The 13577-nt window shown below is 36.3% G+C and overlaps 1 protein-coding gene across 1 annotated transcript in view; it reads right to left on the bottom strand.

Annotated features, from left to right (window-relative positions):
- Positions 1-269: 269 nt before the first annotated feature.
- The window catches only part of LOC137083360 (lysophosphatidylcholine acyltransferase 1), a 79466-nt gene continuing 66158 nt past the window's right edge, over positions 270-13577 (bottom strand). Inside the window, exons 9-14 of the mRNA XM_067449252.1 lie at positions 11120-11202; positions 9374-9499; positions 7927-8080; positions 5982-6080; positions 4695-4836; positions 270-3897 (exon numbers count right to left, since the gene is read on the bottom strand). Coding sequence (XP_067305353.1) covers positions 3737-3897; positions 4695-4836; positions 5982-6080; positions 7927-8080; positions 9374-9499; positions 11120-11202 — 765 coding nt within the window. The 3' untranslated portion in view covers positions 270-3736. The remainder of the gene's footprint in view (positions 3898-4694; positions 4837-5981; positions 6081-7926; positions 8081-9373; positions 9500-11119; positions 11203-13577) is intronic.

Consider the following 13577-nt stretch of genomic DNA (forward strand, 5'->3'; position numbering starts at 1 on the left):
ATATTACCAAAACATAATTCTGAAGTCACTGTAAGCTTTTTGGTGTTTTTGTGAGGGGGTCATCTAAACCGTACAATTATATGATACATAATATATTAGACAGACTTGAGACTTCAAATCAATTAACCATATATTATTTTTATGACAATCTGAACCTAAGCCTTCCCTGTGGAAACTTCCTCATCTTAGCAGCTGGTCTAAACTCACCACTGTTCTTCCTTTCCTCTAGAGGGCGCCAGCGTTATTGAAGAAAATACAATCAGAGATAATGTAGTCAAGTGTCCCTTTTTATTAAAGAGTCAGAATGACAAGTCATTTCATTGCAGTCAAAACAGACAAGCCCAGGTATCTTGTAAAAATGACTCTTTTGATACATTACAAAATAAAAGTCAGGGCAAAATAGAAAACAGATCTAAAACATCTACAACAGCCGAACGGGTGTCAGAAGAGCCATCAGAAAGACACATGACCTGAAAGCAGCTCAGTCTTTCTTCTTCAGCTCGGTGTAGGACACGCCGTCACGGGCAGAAGAGAAATAAATACAGAACCCTTTACAAACACAGAGAAGAGCAGATCTTCCTGTGAGGCATTTCAAATAAACCATACAGCATACGCTGAAAAAAATAAAAAATAAAGTTACACGCCAGAGATGCTGGGTCCTCATTTCATTTAGAAAACTGTTGAATAAAATAAAAGCAAAAAATTAAAATCCATCTTAAATCCCTGCTTCTGCAATTGTGAGAAAGGAGACTGGGATCTGCTCTGGACTGAAGATGACAAACATTTCTGATTGTTATATAGGATTTTACTCAATATTCTGGCCATTTCAGCAAACAATCAAAAAACATCAAAGATTACCAATGCATTTGAAAACATTTGAATATTAAAGAAACTATTTAGATATTCTTAAATGGTGACATTTTCATGACAATTAAAGCACATTCCCCCCTCCAGGCATTTGATTGTTTTGCTTTGTTATTCTCAGTTTTAAATGATAAAAAAAAAAAAATCAACAACAAAAAAATCATTTTAAATCAGCATAAATCAAAGGCAATAACCATGAAAATGTATTTAAATTGTAAAAACAACAACAACAAAAAAAACAACTTACAGTCCTTACCATGATTTTCGTTGCATTGATTATGGGAATGAGTTAAATTTGTTTAACAGTAATGAAAATATCACAATGCAAAAACAAAACAAAAAAAACCTTAATTGTTCTTATAAAAATAGGTATCTTGTTCTGAATATGAACATGTTCTTGAAAGGTCTCATGAGATTGTATAGAGGTATACATAGAAAAAGAATGATTCCCATCATAAAATATGGGAAACTAGTTTAATGTCCATCAGATTCAGAGCGAACCCACAATCCCTTTCTACTCAATCTGGTATCATCTGTGGTCTGTATGGGTACATATTAATACAAAGCCACTGTAACATCATAACCAATCACCTGAACATGCACACCAGCATACCATCACATTTGTCAGAGAACTCGTGAAAAGAAGGCTCAAAATTCTAAAGTGCCAGCACAAATAAATGTACATCAAATTTGGAAACCATGGGGAAAATCCATGAGAACTGGAGTGAGCTGGAGAATCGAACCGTCATGTGCACGAGACTGTACGTCAGGGTCGAGATCCTTCGCTCGCCAATTACTGAAGTGTGATGCGCTTTTGACTGTTGATTGTGATGGATTGTCAATACATTCTCTTTTCCTCTTTAAAACAACATTGAAATTCAAGGCCAACAATAATCTTTATGAAGTGTATAGGACAAAAGAAACTGTAACAGTAATAATTACATACATAACGCCATCACCAAGGAAAACATCACAAATGTATGTACAAAGATGCTAATCTAAACCAGGTCAATCTGAAAATAACACTTTAGATCACAGATCTTTCATGGCAGTGAAGAAATTCTTTTATGTATATTAAAATTCGCAAAATGCCCTGCACTCGGAATATTCAAAATACATATCAGATTTTTTTTTTTTAGTTTTTTAAAAAAAGGTGGTGACATCAATAAAATATTGCTTTGCCGTGGTGTCGAGTTTAGTTGTGAACCGACAATGAAGTTGAAGAGCCCCTTCAAGGATCTGAGAGATTTCACTAGAAAATTAAAGTGTGAATCAACCAGAACCAGGATCAGGATCTTGCAATAAGCGTAGATGTCTAACCCTACATGTTCACGAAACGCTGTGGCCCCAGACAAAAGACTAAACTGATACTCAGGAAATCAAATCTGTATCGTTCACATTGGCTAATCAATCATATTAAAGGTTATGAATAATAACTGTCCTTAGAAATCTTTGTGGTAAATTAAATTTAAGACCAAAATTTAGGACTATAACTGCATATCGCTTGACTTTGGCCTCATTACGTGGTTCAAAAGGTTTTCAAATAATCACAGGCAGTAGATTTATTCAGATATTTGCGAACGAACTGTCCATTTACAACAAAACATAATTCATTAGGGATTCAATGTGACATTAGTTGGACAGTTCGTGTGTGACTAAATGAAGAAAGGAAGACTTTGCTTGATGCAAAATGCAGATAAACATTAAGAGAGAAACTATACTAAAAAAACAAACAAAAAAAAAACATTAGCTTTTCTTGGCCAAATTTATGGACTTGATGCCAATTTTTCACTTGCCTCTGTGCGTGAAAAATAGAAAAATACAGGAATATGTATGTTATCTATCAAAAAGGTAAACACTTTATTGTTGACTATATCTTATGAATAACATTGTTCGGATTCCTGGTTATCTAACTAAACCACAGTCATTATTCTGTATTTGGTCCATTTAAATGCAAAATTTGATCTGTATATTTCAGTACCTGAAGTAAATCAAAATAAACTGTAAAAAAGAAAATAATGACCCCCGAAGCCAAAGCTGAAACAGCTGACTAAGACGTAATCATGAATTAAATTGGTTATTGGATGTCCAGAATTTACACAAGTACAGTGCAACTTACTGTACAAAAGGATAAATTAAAAGAAAACACACACACACACACACCCAAAACAAACGGATAGCCACTTTCCCGCACCCCTGAGATAAGGGACGAAATATAAAGGAATAAAAACTGACTGATTTTGATTCAGACCAGCACTTAATCGATTGCATTTTGCACCTCAAATCTGATACTCATAAACATCCAGCAGGAGGAGACAGAGTTCAGATATCTGTCACTGGCGCTCAACGATCATTTAGTCAAACACTGAGTAATACTGCTATCAAGCATCGAGCCCATGCAAATACTTACTTATGAATTCATAAAGGCATCTACAGTCATGAAACACAAAAAACAAAAAATGTGGACGGTGAGGGACAGAAAAAGAGCGCGCAAGTCAACCATGGAAACCGTTTCGATCCGTTACTGACTGGGAATTTTTGCGCCATTTTCATCCCGTATTAAAAAAAAAAACATGCAGTCGGTCAAGTATCACTCGCACAAATAGATCACCCAATGAGAAATGAAATAAGTGCTTGGCTTTCAAGTATTTGTTTTACCAAAAAAAAAAAAAAAAAAAATTCCCTTCCATTTGCTCTTAAAACACCCATAATAAGAAAGGTTCCCGATCGCAAAATGACAGAAATGATGCTGATGGGTAGAGAAAACCAGCAAGCCTAAAGTAACCAATCAAATGTCATGGATACCAGGTGGTAAACTTTGCAACAATGCTCCGCCCTCGTCCTCTTGTTCTTGGGGACGTGTAAGATGGGCTCAGTCGAGTTTCTTCTGAGGAGCGTGGTGGTCGCTCGGACTGAAATCAGCGCAGAAGCCGTTGGAGTGTGGAGGGGAGCTGCTGCCGAATCCTGCATTGTCCGAGTAGAGGAAGTGCTCGGCGAAGTCAGGATGCTGCTCTGCAAACTCCCTAAAGCTCTCTGCCAAGAGGGGGCGTCAGAGAAACAATAAGCAGGTCAACAATAATAAGTGTGAGATCGGGAAACAAACATATTTCTACACAAAATACAGTTCAAATGTTTCTGCTGATAAACACACCTTGTGGAAAGATACCAAAAAACAAAACAGACTTTATAGATGTTCATTTTATCCATCACTAAATGATACCAGAATGAACCACGAGCCTGATGCATGTCTCTCAATCAAACTCCTGGCGAGGGTGAATTAACTGAAGCGTTAAAGGGATAGTTCACACAAACATTTTAAATTACAGCATGATTTACTCAACTTTAAGCCATCCTAGGTGTATATGACATTTTTTTTTTCAAAAGAATACAATCAGGGTTATAATAAAAAAATGTTGGCAGTGATGATAATGGCAGTGAATGGTGGACCTTATTTTGAAGAATTTGAATGCATCCCTTCACTTCAGAAGGCCTTTATTAACCCCTCAGGAGCCGCGTGGAACAGTTTTAATACAGACGGATGCACTTTCAGGGACTTCAAAAATAACCCAGCAGTCACTGCCATTATAAAGCTTGGAAAATCCAGGACATTTTTAATATAACTCAGATTTTATTCATCTGAAAGAAGAATGTCATATACACCTAAGATGACTTTAGGGTGAGTAAATCATGGGCTAATTAAAATGTTTGGGTGAATTAACCATTTAACTAGAAAGCGTCAAGTCATTATAAGAACTTCATTAATTAATAATTCACACCAATAAAAAGAAAGCAAACCAAGACTTTTATACTGGAAAGAACAGTTTTCTTACCAAAGGTGATTTTGCCAGAGTCCTCATCATCAATGGCTCTGAACAGACGGCTGACTTTGAGTTTTCCAACGCCCAGCGCCGTCCTCAACACACACATCAGCTCGTTCTCTGTGATCGCACCATCCTCGTCTGCCTCAAACATCTGAAAAGCAACGCATACATCTCATTATCACTGCAATGATCAATTACTCCATAAAACCTGACCTATTAGTTTTTAATAGTCACGAACTGGCTTTGAAAAAAATGTTTTATACTGTTGTCTGACGTCAAATAATGATGTTCGAGGCTCTCTTGAATGCTGGGTTTTGATGGGTGTGCTGCACTGTAAACTTGGAAGTAAACACCCACGGCTAGGATTGGATAATATTTGCATATTTAATGAGCTTCAACTCCTATGTTAGTTCAGTTCACATGAGGGAGGGACTGTTATGAAAGCAGCAACCGGAATGATTCTCTCGATCACAGGGCTCGTAAACGTCTTTATCAATCAAACACAATCATTTATTTCTCCATAGGCAATTGATTGGAATATTATTTTGTATTACTTGGCCCGCCTGATCGTTGTACATAAGCGCAGACCATGCACGCGTACACAAACACACACGCACGGGTCAAGAAATGAATATTATTTCACTATTCACCGGCCTGCCGACAGGCTAACGTTTTGGTAGCCCGTCTGGTAGCCCGTCTTTGATAGCCCTGGGACTACTATTACATATAAAAAAGATGTTTTGCTCACATAAGTGTGTTGCACCATTCCTGTCAGATACAATATAGAGGGGACAACATTGTTTCTGCAAATCCAGCTTGACCAGAGTGTTGTTTACAAACGACTCCACAGTTAAATGAAGCGATTGCGAACACACATAAATGTCTTTCCCACATGATCTAGAACTTTATTAAAAATAAATAAAGTATCACACATTCCTAATATTAGGATCCGAAGGAAGCTTATGCAGCGACTGTGTTCTTCCACAACCAGGAATAGTGCAATATCTTGCTATCTTTTTAGGCATGTTTATTGCTGCTGGATAGCGTGATTCGAACTGCTCCATGAGTCTGTGGGCGGGGCTACTGAATAAGACGTGCTTATTATTCTGTAGAGGCTGTGTTTCGTCACTTGATGACGTCAAGATGTGCCTGGTGTCTATAAAAGCTTTTCTTTGACTAACAAGGATGTTTTCAGCTCAAAAACTTATGTATATTTTTATATTTATTACCGTTTATCAAAAGCACAAGGGTTAGTTTATTTTTCAATTCATCACCCCTTTAAGAGAAATCACACACCTTGAAGGCCAACCTGATGGTGTCCAGTGTTTTTGCAGGCCGACACACCACAGAGAAAGCAATCACAAACTCTCGGACATCCATTGAGTTGTCTTCATTCTACTCAGGGAGAGAAAAGATGGACACATTTCATTGCATTAAACACGAGAAACGGCTAATGTATAAAAAAAAGCAAACAGCAAAGCATATGCAAAAAAATTTCACACTAGGCAACTAAATGTCTGTTGTGTGATATCTTTCGCTTGCTAGTGACTGAGTTAGAGGCTAAGAATATGTTTAGGGCAGATATATTGTCACTATATCATAAACTAAAATGAGAATACAGTGAATTGGACAGCAGAAAGTTAAATTTTCCCTCTTTGTCTTTACAGTGAACTATTCCCATTGATATAACGGCATGTGTCACATTCACATCTCGTTGCTTACTGTCTCTTTGCTGAGAACACTATCCCTTGACTTCTTTCTCTCACATGCACGCAAAGAGTGAGAAAATGACAGCATCTTTTTTCTTTTCTTTTTTCCTAACAGAATTTGTTTGGAATTAATAAGAATATTTGCTTTTCACATTAAACTGAGCCTTTAGGACAAAGCTATAATATGCAAGCAGCAATCTCTGAATGTGTCAGTCTGTTTTATTATTATTAGAGGCCATGCACCGAAGGTGCGGAGGCACCTATTGAAACAGTTAGATTTATTATTATAATTTTTCTGACATTGAAGTCTATGGCAGCCCATAGAACCGCTTGTGGGAAAGTTGTGAAATTTGGCACACTCATAGAGGACAGTCTGATCTGTCACCATAGCCAATTTGAAGTCTCTAACTCGGTCCCTTTAGCGGCACCACGTGTCCAAATTTGCACTCATGTTTATGCTAATAACATTTGAAAAAAAATGTTCCTCTGATTTCTTTGCTCATATTTTGCATATGAAATAAAAAATGCCATTTTGATTTTTGCGAAATCCCATATTATATCCCATATTTTACAAAAGCACTGGCGTATCATTCCGAAACTCAGTATGTGTCTTCGGCACCAAGCCTTAACAGTACTTCGGGGCAGCACCACGTTGTGGACAAAAGTTATAATGAATTTTCCAAAAATGCGAATAACTTTCGATTAAATTGGACTATTGTCATAAAACTGATATAACAGATTCCATAGGTCATGCCAAAAACATAGATCCCAATTTTACTATATTTGGCCAAACTTCCTGTTCGCCATTTTGATTTCCTTTACAAACCTACTTTTTCTAACTCCTCTTAGACCGTTTGTCTGATTTTCACCAAAATTGAATCATAGCATCTTCAGACAATGACAGTAAAAAGTTATTAATTTCATGTGAACAGACGAAACCATTTTCATACACTGCAGCGACGAAGTTGAGGCATGATGCCAAAATGACTCTTGAGACTGTATCTCTGCAATACTTTGACATAATGACACCAAACTTTGCCGTTCATTGTCACCTCACTCTGACCACACCATGTCAATTTCGTAACCGCGCCACCAATTGGTAAAAAGTGATAAACCACTGAATCAGTTTATTAGTGAATGTATATATGATTTTGTCTAAATCATCTTAAAAATGCCTTTAATTGCTGTTTGTTGCAGTTGGTCTAACACTCCCAGCCATGTTGGCATGTCTTATTGGCTTCTTTGTGCTTGACCCCGTTAATGGCTGCTCGCAGCTACAGTATATTTATTTTTATTATTAGTAGTAGTAGTAATATTTAGTCTTTTTTTTACAGAAACATTGAAAAATGTCTCAAACATTCAAGCCCATTATTCTCCAAGTTTTGTTTAATATAACAAATCCACTCATACATGGTTGACACATTTTAGTTTATAAAAATGATTTAATGAAATTTTGTGAAAATGAGCTGCTTTGATTTGAAAGTGCGATACATATACAGGGTTGATTTATTAAAAGTCAAATAACAATTTACCTCATCAAAGAGAGCAAACATGTCTCTAAGCACGTCTGACACAGGCAGGTTAAGGAACTCTGCGAAATCCTCGAGACTCAGTCTCTCGCCCTGGAGTTTACGAGCCCTGTTCCCATAATCCTGCAGGAGCTTCTCTGAGTTCACACGCTTCAACCTGAGATCAAACATTTACACACTATCAGAACACAGATGCAGGAACAAACCTTATGTCATCTCACATCAATAGGGCTCTATGATATCCGTGGAGGGCTGTACATCTCATCCAATGCCCATCAATATTAAAGTGAAAAAGACTGCTACTGAAATCAGAAGTCTCTGTTTGGTCTACTACACATCCTCAAGTACGTGTCTGCCATCTTACTATATGAGGACATAAACTTCTTCTCCAGAGCTGCTCTGAGTGTCATGTCACCAGCATTTGACCATTTCCTTTGAGAAAACCTGATTCTCAAATTAATTTTAATTTTAATAATAACATTATTAATATCACAATTTTTCTTCCATGTTTTCATTTTAACAGCAAATTTCGAGGAATTTTACATTTTCATTTGATCATATTTTAAAAGATGCTATGTTAATGCATTCATTTGATTACCAGTTTATACATTTATTAAACTATAGATTTTAAATTTAACCTTTCATAGGGGCCTTTTACTGTAAAAAATTGAAAACCATATCAAATTAAGGCCCCGTCCACATGGAGACGAGTTTAGCTGTATACGTATACATTTTGTACCGTATCAGCATATCCGGCGTTTTGGAAGCATGAATCCGATATTTTTTTAAACCAGGTGGATAAATCTGAAAACAACAATTTTCCGTTTTCGTGTGTACAGCCAATCCGTATATTTTGCAAAACGGTGATGTCATCACACTACGTCCAGTACGGTGAAAGACTTAAGGGATAAAACTACGGGCACTCGGCATGCGCACATCAATATTGCGTCATTTAATTACCGTATTTGCATCATTGTAAGGGTATGTTTAGGGTCGGGGTAGGTGTAGGTGTTAAAAAAACACATCTGTTAAGTAGCAAATGTATTTATTGTTATTTTATTGTGAGACTGTGCCTCACCTCCAACTATTGCTTTACCCCTTCTATCCAGAACTCTTCTTTTCCATTTTTAGTGTATTTCTGTGGGAGAATTACAGTGCCACACACTGACTAGGCACACATACTACATCGTTTTGAGTCGTTTTCATAGCTCTGGTGTGGATGCAGATATTTTTCTTGGAAAGAGAGAAAAAAAAGATCGTATACGAAGCTCTGGCTTCGTGTGGACGGGGCCTAAGATTTATGAATTCAATTGACCAGACAAGCTTTTTTTGAAAAAAATTATTCAAAATATGAGAAAAATATTACAGATTTCATAGGACCCTAAAAATTTGATTTGTGTTATCATTTTATTAAACAGTTGTTTGTGTTCAGTGCTGTAATGAAACTCACCCCAGACTCCGGACCAATTTTGCAAACTCCAGCAGACACGTGTCCACGGGCAGCCTGATCTGACCCTCAGCCATGGCTAACTGACAGTCTTCAAACGAGTAGTCTGTCACAGGGACCTGCAGGGCCCTTCACACACAACACATCAGTGTAAGACACTCACTATCATTTCATTCAGGCTCTTCAGATCTGTTATTTATATATATATATATATATATATATATATATATATATTATATATATATATATATATATATATATATATATATATTTATACACACACGCACACCAGTATGTATTTACGATTTTTAAAGTTATAGTACAGGCCAAAAGATGGACACATTACTATTTGTTTTCAATTTATTATACTTTAAATTATCATTTGTTTATGTGATGCAAAGCTAAAATTTTCAGGATCGTTACTCCAGTCTTCAGTGTCACATGACATCCAGTCTATCACATGATCCTTCAGAAATCATTCTAATATTCTGATTTATTATGAGTGTTGGAAACAGTTCTGCTGCCTAATATATTTGATGAATAAAGGGATAAAAAAAAATGCATTTATTCAAAATAATATAAATTTCCTTTACTATGAATTTTTATCAATTTAACACATCCTTGCTGAATAAAATTATTGATTTATTTCAAAAAAAGAAAGAAAAAAAATGACTGACCCCAAATTACTGACCAGTAGTCGTTAAGTATATCGTTGTTACAAAAGATTTATATTTTTAAAACATTTGCTTCTCTTTTTTTTTTCTTTTTTTAACACTTTTTATTCATCAAAGTATTATAAAAAAAATAAAAAAAAAAATAAAAAAAAATCACAGGTTATGAAAAATATTAAGCAGTAAAACTGTTTCCAACTTTGAAAACGAATCATCATATTAGAATGATTTCTGAATGTGACACTGAAGACTGGAGGAATGATCCTGAAAATTCAGCTTTGCATCACAGAAATAAATGATCATTTAAAGTATAATAAATTGAAAACTAAGAATTTAAAATTGTAATAATATATCACGATAATTCATTTTGTCTTTATTTTTATCAAATAAATGCAGGCTTAATGAGCAGAAGAAACTTCTTTCAAAAACAATGTGTAATGTGTCCAAACTTTTGGCCTATACTGTGTGTGTGTGTATATATATATATATATATATATATATATATATATATATATATATATATATATATATATATATATATAAGTTGTATAAGTGTATAATTTGTATATATATATATTTATATATATATATACACACACACACACACACACACACACACACACACACACACACACACACACACACACACACACACACACACACACGGTGCCTTGCGAAAGTATTCGGCCCCCTTGAACTTTGTGCCCTTTTGCCACATTTCAGGCTTCAAACAAAGATATAAAACTGTAGTTTTTTGTGAAGAATCAACAACAAGGGGGACACAATCATGAAGTGGAACAAACTTTACTGGATATTTCAAACTTTTTTAACAAATCAAAAACTGAAAAATTGGGCGTGCAAAATTATTTGGCCCCCTTAAGTTGTGGCCCCCTTCATGTGGCCCCCTTCATGTGTATATATATATATATATATATATATATATATATACACATGAATGCATGTGTATTTATATATACACATCATAATTATACACAGTACACATACTATTTTATGGCAACACAAACTTTAATTCTGGATGCAGCACAGATTGACACAACGAAGAGAGTTTAGATCTTACTTTGCCATCAAGCGGCGCACATTGTGAGCGAAGAGCGCTGGGTTCTTCTTCTCCTCCTCTGAGGGAGTGTATATGGGCAGATACTAAGAGAAAGAAACAGAAAACCAGTCAGCAGTTTCTTTCACACTTGAGACACGTCTGTGCACATCCAGGTCAAGTGAAGTCCAGGCTCAGAGATGCAGCCCAAACACGTTCACGACACACTTCACTGCCAGCACAATTCAAGCTCCCGCTGGCTTCAGCGGGTAAACGAGGTCGCTTCACTCCCATTATTACAGCAGCAGGATATACACCTCGTCCCTCTTTACCACTCACAGTTAAAGCTACTTTACCAGGTTAATGGCTTCTTCCTGAAAAGAATGTTTTCGGAGAATTTGCAGGACTTTCAATTCAATATTCAATGATGAAGACAAAGCCATCAGCTCAGGATTCACTCTAAAATAGGGGTGTAATGATACGTTATATCACAATATAGTGACATAAAAAAGTGAGTATATCTATCGTTGATGTTAAAGTTATGATTCATGATATAGTGTTTGTTTTATCCAAGGCCTAGTCATCATGTACACACCCTCCTATCTCAAGATTCCAAGACTTCCAAACAAAAATTAAACCCGAGAGATTTCGGTCACTCCATTTAAAGTCCATTCTAAAGTCCATAAAACTGAAAAGATCCAAGAAATGTCATAAAGGCAATAATCATTCCAAATCCAAGTCTTCTATGGGGTTGGTTTGCTTCCCGTTTAAAGGATCAAACCTTTTCTATGGAGACAGGCAACTATTCATCATCTTGTACAACAGTTTTTATGGGGTTCCACAGGGCTCAATTCTGGGTCCTGATTTATTTTCTTTATACATGTTTTCTCTGTATACCATTTTTAGGAATTATAATGTCTCATATCAGATGATACTCATAATTTTGTTCCCTAACAACCAAAGGATATTTCAAGTCTAAAGTGTACATTGTCTGAGAGATGTTAAGCAATGGATGCCAGCCAACATCATTTAGTTAAATGAAGCAAAAGACAGAAGTCTTTATTTTTGGCCCCCTCTGCTTCTACAGAGACCATGCAGAGACCTCCGATCAGCCAACAGTTTACGGTGGACACTTCCAAGGACATGTCTCAAACTGAAAGGAAATTGAGCCTTCTCAGTGGCCGCTACACAACTTTGGAATAATTTGTCACTTTACATAAAAAACTGCATCAACATATTATGATTGTAAATCACTTCTTATAAAACCTCTATTTATTATTGTATATGGTCCTAAGTAGGCTTAGTGTTAAAAAGTGTTGTGCATTGTCTGTGATTGTGTTTTGTGTCATATTTAAATTATTATTAATTATTAAGCACTTTGGACAACACCTGTTGTTTTTAAATGTGCATTATAAATATAATGTTTTCTTTACTTAACCTTAAATGTTTTCTTTACTTTTGCCTTAAATTAATACATTGTAAGCTAACTGCGTGATATGTATACATACATGAAATCCATAACTTGGACACGGTCACCTCTAATAACATGCAATGACATACATTCTCTGTAAAACTGCTTTGACAGGATATTATTCACAGCGCTTCACTTTTTCCACATTTTGTTGTTACAGCCTTATTCTAAATTACATTAAATTCGGTATTGTTTGTTTGAAATATTTGCACAAAAAATTGATAAATAAATGGACAGCCTTTGCTCAATACTTTGTTGAAGCATCTTTGGCACCAATTACAACCTCAAGTCTTTTTGAGTATGATGCTACAAGCTTGGCACTCCTATTCTTGAGCAGTTTCTCCCAATTCCTCTTTGCAGGACCTCTCAAAATCCATCAGGTTGGATGGGCAGTGTTGGTGCATCAGCCATTTTCAGATCTCTGCAGAGATGTTGAACTCTGTGAATGTCCTTGAGTGGCCAAGACAGAGCCCAGAGTTGTCCCGTAGCCACTCCTTTGTAATCTTGGCTGTGTGCTTAGGGTTTGTTCATTGTCCTATTGAAAGAGGAACCTTCGCCCCAGTCTGAGGTGCAGTGTGTTCTGGAGCAGGTTTTCATCAAGGATGCCTCTGTACAAAGCTGCATTCATCTTTCTCTCAATCTTGACTAGTCTCCTGGTTCCTTTTGCTGAAAAACATTCCCACAGCATGATGCTGCCACCACCATGCTTCACTGTAGGAATGGTATTGGCCAGGTGATGAGCGGTGCCTGATTTCCTCCAGACATAACGGTTGCCATTTAGGACAAAGAGTCTTAATCTTTGTTTCATCAGACCAGAGAATTTAGTTTCTCATTGTTTGAGTCCTTCAGGTGCTTTTGGCACACTCCAGATGGGCTGTCATGTGTCTTTTACTGAGGAGATGCTTTCCGCCTAATTGGTGGAGTGCTGCAGATATGGATGTTGTTCTGGAAGGTTCTCCTCTCTCCACAGAGAAACAATGGAGCTCTTTCTGAGTGACCATTGGGTTCTTG

This window comes from Pseudorasbora parva, chromosome 7 (genome assembly GCF_024679245.1).
Source record: "Pseudorasbora parva isolate DD20220531a chromosome 7, ASM2467924v1, whole genome shotgun sequence".
Taxonomy (NCBI): Eukaryota; Metazoa; Chordata; class Actinopteri; order Cypriniformes; family Gobionidae; genus Pseudorasbora; species Pseudorasbora parva.